The 18,085-nt window shown below is 40.7% G+C and overlaps 1 protein-coding gene across 2 annotated transcripts in view; it reads left to right on the plus strand.

Annotated features, from left to right (window-relative positions):
- Window positions 1-3,948: 3,948 nt before the first annotated feature.
- slc25a26 (solute carrier family 25 member 26) overlaps window positions 3,949-18,085 on the plus strand; it is a 60,332-nt gene continuing 46,195 nt past the window's right edge. Inside the window, exons 1-5 of one of the 2 annotated variants that reach the window (XM_067588049.1) lie at window positions 3,949-4,118; window positions 8,506-8,662; window positions 9,421-9,539; window positions 16,693-16,797; window positions 17,385-17,432. In XM_067588049.1, coding sequence (XP_067444150.1) covers window positions 4,086-4,118; window positions 8,506-8,662; window positions 9,421-9,539; window positions 16,693-16,797; window positions 17,385-17,432 — 462 coding nt within the window. In that variant the 5' untranslated portion in view covers window positions 3,949-4,085. Of the gene's footprint in view, window positions 4,124-8,505; window positions 8,663-9,420; window positions 9,540-16,692; window positions 16,798-17,384; window positions 17,433-18,085 lie in introns of both variants that reach the window. The other variant, XM_067588051.1, reaches the window with a different exon arrangement.

Raw genomic sequence — 18,085 nt, forward strand, 5'->3', positions numbered from 1 at the left:
CATTTACTCCCTTTATCTCACCTCCCTCCTTCCTTCCCTCCTGTCACCTCCCCCCCCTTCTTCGTATTGAGCTTTACTCCTACCTCTTTCCCTCCTGCTCTCCCCCTCTGTCACAGACTCATGTAGCCTATCATCCTGAGGGTAAAAACAAAGAGTTATATGAAAGGCGCTTAGTCGCATTTCTTCCAACCCCTGCTGTTGCGGTGGCCTAATGATGCAAATGTTAGGTCGGCTAATGAGCAGGAGTTATGTTCGGCTGAAGTTTAGCGCGCTGCTCGACCACACGGTCTCATGAATAATATCACTGTGTCACAGTCAAGATGTGTGTTCCTCTCAGCTCTCAAATAATGACCATTACAGATGGTGCTTTCTTGAATTACAAACAAGGGAAAAAAATGACCATTGTTGGTCCAAAACGGTGTCCAAAGGAGCAACTGGGCCTCTTAAAAGGAGGTAATGAAAATTCATCTAAAGAATTCAAATGTGTAAGCAATCTGCTCTGTCTGAAATAACACATACAGATATTGTACACACGCACACAAGTGGGTAGAAAAAGTGTCTAAAAACTTCAAGTGGAACTCTGAACACCCTCTCACCTGTTTAAGTCACATAAACTTTTGACTCAAGAGTTCATCCTCGCTGTCACCTAACACACACGCCTCTAAAGAAGAGCGAAACGTAAGCCAATAGATGTTGGCTCTGTGTTATTACAATAACCCTTATGGCTGCTTGCATTTCTCTCCCTCCACACCTCGTGGCTTAATCCTCCATGCTTTGCCCTTCTGTTTTTCAAAGACAGCCTGCGGGCTAGAATTGCCCTTTGCTGACTTGTGGCTGACAGTGAATAAGTTCCCCTCTCGTCTCCTCACTTTTATCTCTGAGATCATACTCTGAGTGGGTCAAGATCAATGGTGCTCCCTGCAAATCTGCCCAGACTCTGGGTGCTTCTCATTGACCTTTCGCAGGGGTAACTGAACACTCCCGCTCTCATCCAGTCAGCGTTTGCATTCACTTCTATAGATAAATTCACCTACTACTTGCAGTGCTTCCATCAAAAAGTCATGGACCATGTCGGCGCAGACAAGGTTCTGGTCTGTTTCAGTTCTTCATGGCCTCAAATTGTAAGCTGCGCTCCAAGCATGTATCTGGTTGACGTCATTCAGCAAAACATTAGGTGAAGCTAAAAAGCAGCTTATAAGTGTTAAAAGATAAACTTTTGAACATTTTCATCACTGCTGATAAATACATGAATGGTGCAAAGGCAAAAAGTCAACCAACTTACTTTCTTAGTACTTAGCTCCATAAGAATATTTCATAAGATTGTACTTGACGTATTGAAAAACTGATCCTCAGTAGTCTAGTCTTGTTAAGATATAACTATGATTTGTGCATTTTTAATGCTACCTTAAGGTTTGGTCCATTAGTCCATTGAGACTTACAGAAATACAGCATTTGGAGCACAAATGACAAAAATCCCAATAACGACAGGGTGATAAATGGCTTTACATGATGGAACAGACCAGTATGTGGACACTGCAAATTTCTCAGCAACAACCAAAAGGGGGGAAAAAAATCCATTTCAGGTATGGCATAGAATTAATGTGCTGTATCGACTGAGCTGAGGGACAACAACTTATGTCTGCCTTAGGGAAAGGCTGTAATGTAAATCACAAGCACAATGACACTGTCACAGTAAATAATCACTGCAAATGTTCAGCAGAGTAAAACATGACTAAGAGTCACGATTACAAAGAAGCCAGTCCTCTAACTTGCAGTGAAACATTTGTACTTTCAGCTCTATTTTATGAAGTGCAGGATCAAGGCAATAAAACGGTGAGAAGCAGAGTGTAAGTGATGCTATTGCCATCCTCAGGCCTAATACAGATCAGGACAGCGGAGACAGCAGCCCAGTCCAGATCCAGCTGGGGCTCACATCCAATGGGATCCCTCTGAGACCGGCTTCAACAAGATGGATGACGGGCACCGAGCTTCAAACTGGGCGCACTCAGCCCAGACATCATTGGGTCCGGGCTGAATAAAGAGGTGGTGGCCCCTTGCCTGCTCTTCCCTAATAGGAGACGCTGCCTGGTTGACAGTAGCCCATAAATAACCCAGTCGGCACGTCAGTGGAAAAGAACACACTCACCTGAGCACACACTCACTCAGCAGTATCACGAGGGAGAGGTGAGACGCAGGAATATAAGGCCTTGCAGTTATAGAATGGCAAAATAAATGTGAGTAAAGGAAGGTCACACTTTTTAAAAAATTTTCATACATTGCTCTGTAGGCGAATCAGTAATATCATAGAGAACACTATAATATTTTTCTATAGACCTTTTTTACAGAAGACATTTTGACTTGTCATAGCAGGAAAAGCACAGGTGGAGCTGATAATGTTAACGAGGGCTCAGTTTCATTCAAGTGTCCAAAGAAGCCATACTGGTGGACCATTATGCATTATGTAAAAGATAAGCTCTGTGAATCTGATGATAATGAGGACTCTGATGATGATGAATGAATGTAGAGGATTCCTTTAGAACTTCTGTGACCGAGATGGCCAGCCAGAATACTTGGAAAGAGACTGAGCTGGACAGCCAGACAGACAGCAAAGTCAAACTAAAGGGCACGGCTGACCTCTACTCTTTGTTCAGAATTCCTCTTGCAGCAGAGGGACCAATCAAAGAGGCACTTGTCCACACAGTGAAGACACCGTCTCAGACAGTCAGGTCCACCTTTGTTCTGTAAGCAGCAAATTGTACCTGCTGGCCAGTAGAAACAGTGATGTGTTGATCCATCACTCTAGTTTTGGACAAAATTACAGACACCAAATGGCAACATCATTATCCTACTCTAGGGGAAAATAAAGTCAAAAATTGCTAATCATTTTGCTCAGTTATTTATTTATTTAGCCTAATGTTGGATCTGCATCCTTTTTAGAGTATGCAGGAAGTTTTGTTGGATTGAAGGCAAATGTGAGTGCACCTTTAGAGCTCCTTTAAAGAACAATGTGTAATTCAAGAACAAAGCTCTATAATATGTAATATAAAGGTTTTTTTAATAAGGTGGAAGTTGATGAAGTCAACTTTTATCCAATCAGCATTCTTCAGTATGAAAAAGATCAAGTTTTTATGTCAAGTATTAAATTATTTTTTGTAGAACTACATTTTAAATGTCCAGCTGGTCTTTAAAAGGCAGATAAATAGTGTAGTGAACCAAAAAAAGTAATCATTGATTTTATGAGGAAATTATTGCAAGCATTTACAAGAAGCTCCACATAACAGAAACTTTTAATGTCTTTATCAATATATAGTCTACTATATATGACTTTATTGAAACAGGTATACAGCAAGTTTACAGCAGATTGTGTTTACAACTTGAGCCTACAATCACAAACATGCCAGGGGGTCTAAAGGTTGTAATAAAAAAGTTAAATAAATAAATCTTACATTGGGTATACGTTTTAACAGTTTTTTTGTTTGTACATTCAGATATTTAAGAAATGTATTGCTTGATATGGACAGTCAGCTCTGAAACGTTTGGCTTTTTGATGAAGAATTTGGATTTGTGAATATGAAATAGAACTGCGAACAGATTATATTATATATAGCTCATATTCAGTGAATCCAAAAAATAAATATTATCAAAATAATAAAAAGTGGGGGTAGATATGATCAGCAATAAATCGTGACAATTGACTTCACAGTTGTTTTGTATGTGGGCAAAGACCAAAATAAATGTAGCAGCGTTTCTCTGAGCTCCCCATAAAAGATGCAACTTATATAAATGTCTTTTATTGAGTTTCTGCTAATAATGATTAGTTGGATAAAACATGTGAAGCATTTTAAAGGTTATCAATTTGACTTTGTTAGTGAGACAAAAACGATATCCTCTTTGCATTTATTTAACATACGTAGACTCTTTCAAGGTCACGAGACAAGCATGCGTCATGACGTCACGCGGAAGTAATTCCTCCAAAATGGCAGCGTCCTTGATAGGCGTGTTTTGATTCGAGTGGAGTGTCAAACATGCTTAGCTGTCGCACAATTACCTGCATTACTGACAGAAGGATATCTTGACAGCGGAACATGGAGAGACGAGAGTTCGTGGCGTCTCTGGTGGTAAGGTACAGATAGTTTGATGCTGAACCAGCCTCCAATTTAACCGCAGATAAAGCTGCTAAAGCTGGAGTGATGGATATGTTTGGGTCATTTGCTGCAATTCACTAAGGAATTAATTTGCTTGCAAAATATAAAATTATTCAAGCTCAAGTTAAGCCGAGACAATAAGAAACGACACTGAAGTTAGCTTCCGGTTAAGAGAAACATAAATAATGATATCTAGCAGCTGATTCTCCGATTTTGCACCACTTATGAAAGAGTGTTAGACATCATAGCAAAAGCCTGTTAAAACCACTTTCAGATTTGTGAAAAGTTTATTCTATTTGTGAAAACAGAAAAGGGTGATTTCACTGCTTTTTCCCCATCCAGACCACGTTAGACCAGACCCAGATCAAAAACCATTGTACTTCAACATCAAATCTGGACAAAATTATTATTTTTCTATGTCTATGACTGGTTATAGTGTTTTTTATCTGGACCTGATCAAATGTGATCTGGATGGAGAAATATCAGTGAAATCGTCCCTTTTTTTTTTACATTTTAATTTAAAAAAAATTTTTTTTTTAATCAGTTTTCACAAGTAGAATAAGGGGTTCACAAATCTGAAACTATGTTTTAATGACTCTGGAATCTCCTTGGTAATCTGGTCCAGATCTGACAAGTCTAAATTTACTGGTTTTGTTCTGCATCTGGTCTAATGTGGTCTGGGTGGATAAATATCAGTGAAATTGTTTGTGTTTACACAAATAGAATAAAGCTTTCACAAATCTGAAAATGTGTTTTAATGACTCTCTGGAGTCTCCTTGTTAATCTAGTCCAGATTTGACAAGTCTAAGTTTAGTGGTTTTTGATCTGGATCTGGTCTAAAGTGGTCTGGATGGAGAAATATCATTGAGTTTTTTTTGGTGTTTTCACAAATAGAATGAAGCTTTCACAAATCTGAAAGTGAGTTTGAACAGTGTTAAGGCTTTTGTAACAATATGAAAACTTTTCATAAGTGGAAGTGGTGAAAAAGCTGTTTCCTTTAACTTCAGTGTCGTCTACAAGAACCCGTGTAACCTACTGCACTGGTTAATAACACCTTAATAAAACCTAATAGAGGACAAGTCTGCTCAGCTCAGCAATACGAAGGTTCAAAAATACAAATCAACACAAAACAAAGAATCTGACAACGGGAGCTAATTCAACCAATTTAGTTATAAAGGCTTCCACAGATTAACTGAACTAGACAGAAAGTGCTACTGTAAAGAGTTTAAGGGGTGTTTGTTTTTGGTTTAGCGGGCAGAATCAGCTCCATTAAAGCAGTTATTGTGGAAAAAAGCATCTGTGTGTGTGCATGTGTGTGTGCACGCGCGCGTGCATGCATGTGTATGTGTGTGAGTGCACGAGTTAGGGGTGGGGCACCACAGTTCTCTCACAGAATTGGCCTTTTCATAAGACAAATCATGAATTATTGTTCCTCTAAACTGTTTTATTTTCTTGCTGAAGGAGGATTGACTAAAATTATATCAGTAAAGCAAAAAATACACTAAAATAAAATAAGAGGAGGAATGAGTCACAGATATATTCTGCCTCAGGGCTCTGTTTACAATAGACTTATTTTAGTTTTGTTGCCCCAGAAATTGTCTGTGACTGCTACTGCCACTGTGGGAAAATGAGAACCTTATAATTAAAATGGACTACAGTGAGACATAGAGAAGAACAAAGAAATATGGAAGGGCTGGAACTAACAATTATTTTCATTATTGATTAATCTGCTGACTATTTTCTTGACTCTTCCTTTTTTTCAATAAAATGTCAGAAATGCCTGTTTTAATCTCAAAGCCCATGGTGACGTCTTCAAATGTCTTGTTTTGTCTGATTAACAGTCAAAAATCTAAAGATATTCTGTTCATTGTTATGTATGATGCAGAAAACCTTCAAATCCTCAAATCTGAAAAGTTGCAATCAGCAAATGTTTTGACATTTCTGCTTAAAAAATGACTAAAACCATTAGTCAATGATCAAAATAGTTGCTGATTAAATTTCTGTTGATCAATTAATCAAATAATTGTTGCAGTTCTTGCACAGAATATGTCTCGTCTCACCTAGCTTCTTTAATCAGGTGACATGCCTCTAAAGGTGAAAGACAGGTGTAATAGTGGCTGCAGTAACCCTCTTTTAATGTGTAATGTGTCATTTATTATTGTGTTGACAGGGGTAGAAGGTAACTAAGTACATTTACTCAGGTACTGTACTTGAGTACCAATTTAAGTGTGCTTTACTTGAGTACTTCCATTTTTTGCTGTTTTATACTTCTACTTTACTACATTTCAGATGGAAATATTGTACTTCTTACTAGGGATGCACGATATTATTGGCATGTCATCGGTATCGGCCGATAAAAGCTCTTAAATGAAATATTGGCATCGGCAAATTCTGCCGATTATGAGAGGCCGGTATGTCGCCTTCTCCTCCGCCACCTGACTGCGCTTCCCTCGACGGACTGTGTCACCCTGGCGGTCCCGGTGCTTCCTCCGCAGGCTCCACTTCACTCAAGCTGCCCGTCAGACCCGCTGCTTCTGCCCACTTTAACCTGAATAAGAAACTGGGGCTCAGTGCTCTGGTTGGATCCACATGGAGAGCCGGGGCTAACATTAGCTGGGAGACTAACTGGCTGTGCCAAACAACAACAAAAAACTTCCTCTTTTTGGTTTATAACGGCGGTTGGCAACCAGCGTATTAGGTGCATTACTGACACCTTCTGCTCCAGAGTGTGGACCAGAGATTAAATCCTACACATTAATCCTGTCTGTCTAATATACTCAAAGAAAACTCTACTGCTCCACCCATTTGGCAGGTTCATTAAAGTTTTAAAGCTGAGCTCTTGAACTCCAGTCTTCCTAAGTTCTTCCTTCATATATTGTCTTTCTTGATCATAATTAGTACAATCTATGCTTGCATAGTCTCCTGAGCCAGCTGGAAAAAAATATGCGCATATATCAGTATCGGCATGGGCAATCGGCCACAGTTAGTTCGAAATATCGGCATATCGGATATCGGCAAAAAATCCAATATCGTGCATCCCTACTTCTTACCTGTATTTGACACGTAGGTTCACAATTTTTCAAGTCTTTCTTAAAGCAACAGTCAGGTGTCCATATGAACACCGAAAGATATTTTCCTCGCTGTAATTGTTCCTCCTGTTCATACTGGCTGTTAAAAGATCCCCTCATTTTGTGCAAAAATACATTTAATACGTTTATCTGAAGCTTATATGAGGCTTCAGCAGTCTGATTTAGTCATATCAAGTGGATATCCGCCACATTTACAGTCTTTTTAGCATCAAATTCCCTCGTTGTGTTTCCCTGTTGAGCTGCAGTGGAAGTTTAGTAACTTTGGCACTAAAAAGATTGTAACATTAAAAGATATCTACTTGATTTGACTAATTTGGATGACTGAAGCTGCATATTAGCTTCAGATAAACTTTTAAATACATTTTAAAGAAGGAGGCTTGTGGATTTTGTCTGAAATCACTTACATTGTAAATGCATTATGAAGGGATCTTCTAATGGTCAGTATGGGCAGTAGGAATGATTATGGCAAGAAAAAACAATTTCAATGTTCATTTGAGCGCCTGACACAGATTTAATTGTACTTTTATTTTATCCTGCTTATACTTCTGCTTTGCTACATTTCAGATGGAAATATTGTACTTCTACTACTCCATTACATGTATTTAACAGCTTTAGTTACATGTTAATTTGCTGCTTTATGTGACAAAGACTGTAGATAAAAAACATAAAAGTATGAAAGAGGGCAATCTTCATAATGCATGAATACATTTACTCTTGATTCTTAGGAAGCATATCATACAGTGGTTTTATCACAGCTGTCTGCCCACAGCTGTGCCTGAAAAGAGAACTCACTCTTCCAAAACGATCAAGTTGTAGGCTGTGAAACCAAGACGATGAGCTGAAAGATGCTAATACACTCCATAGAGCTGAGGGCAATAGGGAAGTCATTTTATCTCTTGTTAATATAGGAATACTGATCAGAGCTGCAGCTTTAGAGTAAATTAACACCAGGCTGAAAAGCAGCGCTGTGGTCAGATATATCTTACACCTGTCTTTGTTGCACATGTAAACACACCCAACAGTGATGTCACAGGGTCCTAGAATACACCTGAGTACATCACTGCAGCAAGGTGAGAGGTTAAACCACTAGAGGTCCGCAAAACCAAGATCTTAGAGGATGTTAAGTACTTCTTTAAATAAAGTTTTGAATGCAGGACTTTTACTTGTGATTTAGTATTTTTTTCATTGTGGTATTACTGATTATGTCTTTCACCACTGGTGTTATTGTGTGTATTGCAGTCTTATATCTTACAACTGACTGTGTCCCCCAGGCAGGAGGCTGTGCAGGGATGTGCGTGGATCTCACCCTCTTCCCCCTGGACACCATTAAGACCAGACTGCAGAGTCAGCAGGGCTTTTACAAGGCCGGGGGCTTCAGGGGCATTTACGCCGGGGTCCCATCTGCTGCCGTCGGATCCTTTCCCAATGGTAAGACAATCACTGTGATGGCAGGATATATGTTCTGATGAAGGTTCAAGGATAGCAGACTACCAATATTATTCTTTGTGTGGTGTTATACTGAAACTGAACCTTGCACTGAGTTGTTCATAATATGTTAAAGTTTGGTGATTACAACTTGTGTTGCACATGATGTCATTTTGTTTCATTTGTGGAGCTAAATGTCACAGCAAAGAAGATAATGAATTGGAGGCAACGCAGTAGACGCATGTACAGCATTACCATCGTAAATGTTTTCAACATATGTGGTGTAAAATGTGCTGTTCCTACAAACTTTTCCAAATCAACCTGCCATTTCACCTACGTTTCCAAGCAGATCTTTGAATGGAAGAAATACTTTTTAAACTTTGGATTGAAGCAAATGCATTCAGTAGACTGTGCAAATAAAAGCCCTTCTCACAGGCGTTACAGAGAGAGATGGATGCAGACGAGATGTCGGACTCATGTTTTTGAATAGAATTCAATTGCTAATGAATTCAACTATTTTGTACGATGAATGTGTTTGACAAGCGGGAGTAAAGGCTGAACTTTTTCCACCTGAGACACACTTAACTCTTGTAGCTTTTACTTCTATTACACATGCAGACTGACACATGAGCACACACACACTCACACACACACAGGCTCACACCTCAGTTTCTCCCCTGTCAGTGGTAGTGAGGGATATTAATTGCTGTATGCTGGTTGACTAATGGGCCTTAAATGGCTGTGGTTCTGCTTGGTTTCAGCCGCTGCTTTCTTTGTCACCTACGACTACACAAAGTCCCTGCTCAGTGCTGGTGGAGCGCTGGCTGCACCACACGTGGCACCTGTCACTCACATGCTGGCTGCCTCCTTGGGTGAAATAGTAAGTCTTCCTCTCACTAATTTTTCCAACTTTTGTTTCCTTCTTTTTTTGGGGGGATTTTTACTCATCTTTCAGACTGCCAGCATACTTTCAAGTCATGTTTATTTGTGTTTGCCTGAATCATTCTCAGTCGTTTTATCCTTAGAAGGCCAGCTGCCTTACGTGCTTGTTATTGCTTTTCTACGCACTTGCTCTTCTCTCATTGTTTCTTTCCCACCACTGTAAGTCCCAGATGAACGCCACCGGCAGTCTCTTAATGTTATTGCCTTTAAGATTTCACAGACCACTGTGCAAGGGGGCAGAAGGGGAGGGAGGAGTGTGGGGGGGGGGGCGTGGGTATGTGGTTTTGGCTGTAGGCCCCAGGGTCCAGCTGGGTGAGTTATGGGGGCTTCCTCAGGACTGTCCCAGCATTTCCCCCCACCAGCTGGGTAAATAAGATCTCATTACTGCCTATTGAGTCATCTACTTTCCCAGCTCAGGCCCCTAGACTCTGCCAATTTAGTCTGGGGAATTCAGGCTTGAAACCAAGGAGAAGTAGTGCAATTTCCTCAGCACATCCTCTCCCTGTCACTCGCAGCAGACCACAGAATCCCATCCATATGGGGGCCACAGGTATTCATATTGGCGTTAAGGGGGGTAGAGGCATAGGGGTTATGGAAAGAAGGATGCACCCCCCCCCCCCTCCCCAGCTATACCACCATGGCTCTCTGCAAAATACTAGGTTTTCAGTATTCATGGCTTTTGGATAGATGTAATTTACCCACGTTTTGCATGTTTATGAAATGGGATTATTCCACACAGGAATGTGTTCACCGTGGCTGAGTTTATCTGCGTCACGGTGTCTCACACTGTTGAGAAGAGGGTCCCATGTTACTCTAAGATTAGCACAATTTCAATAAGAGTTGCATTTTTTTTTTTATGATTTGGTTGTCACAATCAGTATAGCAGTACATATACTGTAGAGTGTGTTTGTCTGTGGCACAGTCCAGATAAGTGTGAAAGGTGAGGCTGAGGTCGCGGCTACCTTTAACCCCTTTTCCCGCTGTTCTGGATTTGAGTACATCAAAGCAACAAATCCTCAGTGCGGAGCCGAGCAGAGCAGCGGCTGTATCCCACTGCATTCTGACAACTGGAGACGTCTTGTTCAAAGAGAGTAATCTGCTGGCTTAGCCATGAAAGGCCTACCATAGTACCGCGCTGAGTTGTATGCAAGGCCTAAACGCCTGCGCAATGATGCAATCGCTGCCACATCTGTGTCTCCTCCGTCATTGCTAATGATTTTTAATTAAAAGTTTGTGCACTGAGGGTCTCAGTGGTGGCAGCTCGACTAACTTAGGTTCAGCCAGGTGGGTGCCATACAATTGTTAAGACTAGAGATGAAACAATGAGTCAATTGATGGAGGAGTTGATGGAGAGAAAATTAGAAGAATCTGTTTTGATAATTGATTAATCGTTAATGTTGTTTATCAAGCAAAAATGTCAGATGTTTTGCAGGGGCCAACCTCTTGAAAGTGAGGATTTATGTGGATCTATAAAATGTCCCCAAGGTTCTCAGAGCCCAATGTGACATCCTCAGATGTCTTCTTTTGTCCTGACCAACAGTCCAAAGGTATTTAGTTGAATGTCACTGAAGACTAAACAAGCCAGAAAAATATTCACATTTGAGAAGCACGAAGTAGAGAATTTTTTCTTGTTTTATGTCACTGTCAATTTAGTACATTTAGGTTTGAAATGTTGGCTGAAAAATACCAAAAATTTGTCACCATGACAGCTGAGAAATTGTGATGGGCATTTTTTTACTAATTTATTACACAACAGCTATCAAAATATAATAGAATAGAAAATCCTTAGTTGCAGTCTTAGTAATGTCATTTCTAAACCTTTTTTCTGTGTCCTTTGTTTCTGAGGATGCAAAATCATTTGACACATGCTTTGTGATGATCGTTTTTCTGTTTTGCTGGTGTTATCAGTGGATCATTCACATAATTTCAGTGTTTTAAAGTGGAAACTCCACACTCCTATAAGTCGAGGGAAGATCAGACTCCAACTGTAAGGTGCTTTTTTTTTTTTTAGTTTCCACCAGGTTTAAGCCACCATTTCTTCACTTAGTCCTTCTCATATTCTTAAGGAAAACAACAATTTCACCGTCTGCCTCTTTCTCATCTGCTTAGTGACTGAAATGTCTTCTTATTTCAGTGCAGAATGAAATCATGTTAGCAGCTGAAGCTCTTATTTTCGAACTGCACAGACATAAACACTCATGGTTCTTCTGCTGTCTTACCTCAGTCCTATTCTGAATTGTTAAACACAAATCATATTGATGTCAACATTAATGCATACTCAAGCAGATTTTCATTAGCATTATGTTTCTTCATCCACTTTGTATTATTTCCTCTGTTCTGCCAGCGTAAGACAGGGTCACTTGTTTTCATTGTATTTTTCTGTTGCTCTTTCTCCCGCTTGTCTCTCTCTTGCTGGGAGCAGCTGGGTGCAGGCAGGCTTTGACACACAGGAACTTAAAGTAGAAGAAGAAGAATAAGCAGAAACTTATTTGGTCCTCGTGTGACTTCACCACTCCACCCCTTCATCAACCCATGATCTTTTCCGCAGTAGTCTAATTCATTGTGTTTTACCAACTCTTTCCACTCCGCAACATTCACAACAGAGGCTTTATGGGACTTATTGCCTTGCTAATCCTATCCCCAAGCCTCCCTCTACGGTTGATGTGCTCCACTTGGTACTAACTTACTAGATGTGGACTTCAGTCAAAGTATATTATGATCATACCGGAGGGAGTTGTGGCTTAGAATTTATTCTGTATAGAGAATGGGATGGGAATTTAAAGAAAGAAAAGAGAACACTTATAAACACTTAAATGAAACAACCAAGCCTTCGGTCCAACAGATGTTCATCGGGGGGGGGGGGGGGGGGACGATAATATCTGACAGTCATCGACCACTGAGCCCTCTACCACTGTAGTAATTAATATCCAACATACATACGTATAAAAAGATATCAACAATGATATCATCGTCCATCACGATGTTTCACTGTGGACATTGTCATATGCCAATTCGGTAGACATCACCCAACCCTATTATGCATATGCTGCAACAACAAGCCTCATCGCAGTTATCAAGGTGGAATATTTGTGAAAAATATAACTTAAAGGAATTATCATCTCATTAGCAGTTCGAGACCTAACTAAGGTACTTCATCAGACTTAGAGGTGATGGAAGTATATTGATAATAGGCAGAAATTTACTAGAGCTGTTGGGTGATGGTTTTGAAATGTCATAACCAATGCCATTTGTATAATAACCTACTTAACGCCTGACTTAACTTGTAAACAAATGCAGGACAGAGAGAGACAGAGAAGAGGACAGACAGAAGTTATAGAGAGGAAGAACTGGAGAGGGTCAAGACAATGAGAGAAATCCCCTCTGCCAGAAGTGTCCTGGTGTTTGTGTGACTGTGGTGGTGGGACGCTCCCATAAAGAATGTGTAAGCTGATGGCGTCTGTCAGGCTCTAGCAGGCTGTTATCCAGCCATTAGATCAGATTTATCTTAATTCCCATTCGCTCGACGTCTGCTCTGAAAGCTCATTTGTCAAGGCCAGGCGGCAGGCTCCTCTCGCGTCTATAACTCCCCCCCCCCTTACCACACGTCTGTGGGAGGATGTACTGGAAAATACAGTGTGACATGACAAGATAGGGGGACAGCGAGAAGGAGGGAGCAAGAGGGAGGAGTTTCTGGGGGAGAAACTGGCAGCCACTTAACTTGGCACTGAGAAATAATCCATGCATCGCCTTCGAGCAGCGCCACACGCTGTGATTTATTGGCTGTTGTTTCAAAGTTGGAGACACGCAGTGTCCTCATCTCTTTCCCTTTTTCTTCATGACCTTTTTCGTCCCTCTCTTCCTTCTTCTTCTTTTCTGTTTTTTATTTCGGTCTTTCTTGGTACCACTACTATCCGTTTCCAGGATCGGGCATATGATCAAAAACCCAGGAAAGTCATGGGAATTGGGTATTGGTATTTGTCTTTCAGAGGGAGCTTTAGAATTCATGGTCTACACAGGCTTTTTGTGTTGACATTGAGATTTTTTTTTTCCAAGTGGGAAGGCATTATACTTCCCCCATAGATGGAAACGTAATAGATCCGTTTAACAACATTGAGCATCTTTAGAACATCTTTAGGTCTTAGGAAGTTCTTAAGGAAGTTTTTCTACTGAAATCAAGTTGTTTATTGGTTTGGGGATTGTTATAATATGGCTAAAATTTGGGTCTGGAAAAAACAGAAAACAAAGTTACATTCTGTTTAGTTATCCTCTCAAGAAACACTTTCCTCTGCAGTTATATACTTGGTGTCAGCAGTTCTTTTTGTGCAAATTCTCTGTTTTGGTGGTGAAGGCAGTATATTTTAATGACAAATACTGTAAATCCAAATAATTGAGTCTTTATGGGGTTTGTGGAAAAAGGCCCATAAGAGTTACCTGTTGTCTCTCCACAGTGCCAATGGTAATCCTAGCGCTGATTGACTAACCACTGTGTCCTGACTGGCCATGAGCTGGAAAAGAAGGATGGAGCAAGGGAAGAGAAGACGGACGGATGTAATGGCTTAATCTGTGGATTGATTTGCTGGCAATGCCGATAATGTGCTGCGAGTCTCTGTTAATTTCCCATTCCTTACTGTGGTTCACCCATGATTGAACGCCGGGTTCTTACCTTGTTTTCTGGCGGCCAGCGCTGGAAATTGAAAACACGCTCTGTCATTTGGATTAACAACAACAGGCTAAGGGAAACTGAAAGGCTCCAATCACAGGCTGGGAGCCTCCTAATTAATGCCGCTTGAGGAATCCCACAGCATGTAAATAAAGATGAATGGGAGCAGGAATTTAAAAGACCGCCAATGGGTTTATAATAAGTTTACAAGCCAAAGGAAAGCATTGAGAATGAAGGGCAAGCAGAGTAGGTGAAGAAACAGACGTCTGTCATCCTGACAGCCTTCCACCTACAGCCCTCTCCTAGATGTGAGGTAACAAGCCTGACTTGTAATGAGGAACACCTACCTAAATCTATCTTTCTTTCTTTTTTTCCTTCTTTCTTTGTTTGGTTGGATCATTCTTTTGTTCCTTCTTTATTTCTTTTGTACTTTTTGTTAGTTCTGTCTCTTTCAAAACCTCCCCAGACAGGATATGGCTCTATTATCCAGACTTTTTTGAGCCCCTGGCCCTACTTTATTGTGCCCTGATTCATCACCATTGTTTCCCCCATTTGCTGCTGTTTTCAGAGATCTGAAATGGCCTTGGAGGCTGCACACTTTATCTTCTATCCACTCAACATCATTCTCCCCACCCCTAGGCGTGCAAATTACTCCCACATAAACAATGTCCCTAATTTATTAGGTATAATCTCTGGCTCATTCTGCCTTCCCCTCTGCAGTGACAGGAGAGGAAAGGCCGTCTCAACTCCAGGCCCCCCATCCAATTACGTCAGTAATTACTTGTCATAGCCACTTTCTTTCTATTTAGCTGCCTTATTCTGGTCCTTTGGAGAATTGGTTTGGGGAAAACATGATGTACAATGTATTATAAATGGTAACTTGGACCAAAGGGAGGGTAAATGAGATCTCTGAGATGGCTGCAGCCAGCTTAGTTATCGTGAGGAGGTCATGCAGGTGTCTGTTTGGCCACTTGGTGGTACTGTTGCACTGTGGTTAGCATATGGTCCTACACACCTGAAATACCAATAAGAATTGCACTGAATTCTTCACACTCTCATTTAAGGCTTTTGTTTTTGCTTTTATGTACAATCATCTAGTTCATGACAGAGAATAACATGTATCTGTATCATTGTATATGGAAAGAACGAGAGGCGTAAATGAATGCAGCAACATGATACAATGAGGCTCAGAACTGTTGAAATAGAGACCAAATGATGATCAATAGACAGCTGGATTTTTAGTGACTAAGAACTATGCCTGCACAAGTTCACATGTTAAGTCTTCTTCAGCTCAGTCTGTGATTTCAATTGACCTTCAGCGCTGCTGACGTATCCTTTTCTCCTTTTGTGCTCCACACATATTCATGTTCATGCTCATAAGTTGTCCTTGGTGTCTGGCAGAAGAGACGACAGAGAGGATGAGTGGCTGACAAAAGTGAGCCCTCTAACAGCTGTCGGGCCTTCGCACAAAGTACAGCAAAAGAGCCTTATTGTATCCTCCAAGGCCCATCTCCTCTAAACAAAACTGTTAGGGCCTAAATGCTAAATCAGTATGGATAGCTGAATGAGGAAGGAGGAAAACAGGAAAGGGTTGCATTTCATCTTTATTGCAGTGCCTCCATTACTCTTTCTCTTTCCCCCTCTCCCTGATTCATGATGCTGTGGCAAGGGTGGCACCGGCAGACTGGCATCTGTATGACCGAGGGGAGTCGCAGCAGGGGGGCAGCTCACCAATCGCTTTGTAAGATTGCTTGCCGTTAGCCGGTATTTCCGCTCCGATGCAGGATAAATGGGAAATCAAGTCGCCAGGTGGGCAGCTTTGCCTGCCTGCCTGCCTGCCTTTAGGGCGATGGGAGTTATGAAGCATAAATATTCATGTCTATCTTCACTAGCTGTTGGCAGTCCACATTTTTGTTGACATATGGTGGATGGGTTAGATGTTGTTGTAGCTGGGAGTGTGGCTACTGAGGTGTTGCATGTGTGTCTGGATCTATCAGTGTGTTTGATGGAAGCCCATGTTCTTTGGACACAGATACACAGTCAGCCTGATGACCTTTTTACCTGTTGCTCAGGTGTCATGTCTGCTGTGTGTACTGGCTTGTTAATTGGCCAAATAGTACACCAACTAAAGCACTCGTTAGCCTGCCAGCTCACTGTAATTGCTCTCCTCAGGCCGTGCCATATCATGGCCACCTGCCATGTAGCAAAAACATACGCAGGCTAGTATCATGTACAACAGAAGGGCACCTGAGGGAGCAGTGGGGGGGTGAGGAGTCTTTACTCACACACCAACCTGCAGTTGAGTGCCATATGTATATCAAAAGCCCTTCAGATGGAAATACAGAACTGTAGATTGAGATTGTACATTTTCAGGAAATGCCTTCAGACAGTATCTGGCTTGTCCGTTTAACTTATGCTTTCTATTCTGTAGATGGCGTGTCTGATCCGGGTGCCCACAGAGGTGGTCAAACAAAGGACCCAGGCTTCTCCTTCATCCACCACCTACCACATGCTCCTGTCTACACTCAAAGAAGAGGTACATGTCAATCAAAGGCACTTTCTGAAGGAATAATTCCAATTGAATACATGGATTTTATTTTCATAGTTCTGCCCATCATTCATAACTATTATTATAACATTGTACTCAAACCCCCAGATTGGAAAGTTATTTTGACCTGTAAAATAATTACCCAAATTGTCCGTTCTAAACATTCATCAGAGTTTATAGACCAATGTTCTGGTTCAACTTTGGCACACACATTTGCCCTGTGAAATGAGGGATTATTAGAAGCATTTCAGGTGCACTCACTTAAAAAAGTCCAATCCAAATTAAGTGATTTAGATAAACAAGTTTAGGTTATGCTCTCACAGGTTAATTATAGAACCTTGTTATTTAGTTACTTGAAGTGAAATTCTGAACTTTGCTGGTATTATTTTGTAATACATTATTGTCAACCTACAAGTCCTGAGAGATTATATATAATTTTATCTCGTATGCACAAAATATTTTCTAGTGTGCATTTCTTTATTTATTGAATCCAATCATATTATATTGACTCAAGTGTGTCTTCATGTTTGTGGTAAGTGTATGTGTGTGGACATTTTCTTTTTTTCTCCGAAAAGGGTGTTCGAGGCTTGTACAGAGGATACGGGAGTACAGTTCTCAGAGAGGTAGGATTAATTCAGTTTCATGTTTTTAATGTTTTTCTCTCTCAGTCGCTCGCCCGCTCACTCACTCACTCACTCATTCTGTCTGCCATTCACCAGTGATGGTGATCACAACTAAACTGACAATGTAAAATGTAAAACACCTGTTCTAAAGATGATCACACACTTTGTATGTCTGTCTTTTGACAGAAACGTTTAATTTCAGGCGATTGCAAAGCACATCTTACAAATTCTATTGAAATCAATTTCAAGAGTTTATACTTAAGACAATTACTTGACTCCTTGAAGGCTGTGTTGTGAATTCTTTTTGATAGGCTAGACGAATATTGAGGCTTTCCACTCTTCTGACTGAACACATTTTAATTTCTCCTGGGCTTTATTGAGGTTGGAAATATTGATTTACAGTTTTTTTTTCCCCCTCACTTTCAACTCATTCAATTACTTGGGCAAGATGCTCTCCCTCCTATTGGAAGTACATCTGATTAATTAATGCAATTAGTTGCGTTATAAATGCAAAACAAAACGAGGATAAATGAGCATTGGGCCACTCTCCCTTGATGGTCGCTCACCTTTTTGTAATGAAAAAGCCGTTCTAGTTCTTTGATTCATGATCTTCTGTTTAATTGCACCTGCAGTGCATGATAACACAAAATAAT

The sequence above is a fragment of the Thunnus thynnus genome, chromosome 4 (genome assembly GCF_963924715.1).
Source record: "Thunnus thynnus chromosome 4, fThuThy2.1, whole genome shotgun sequence".
Lineage (NCBI taxonomy): Eukaryota > Metazoa > Chordata > Actinopteri > Scombriformes > Scombridae > Thunnus > Thunnus thynnus.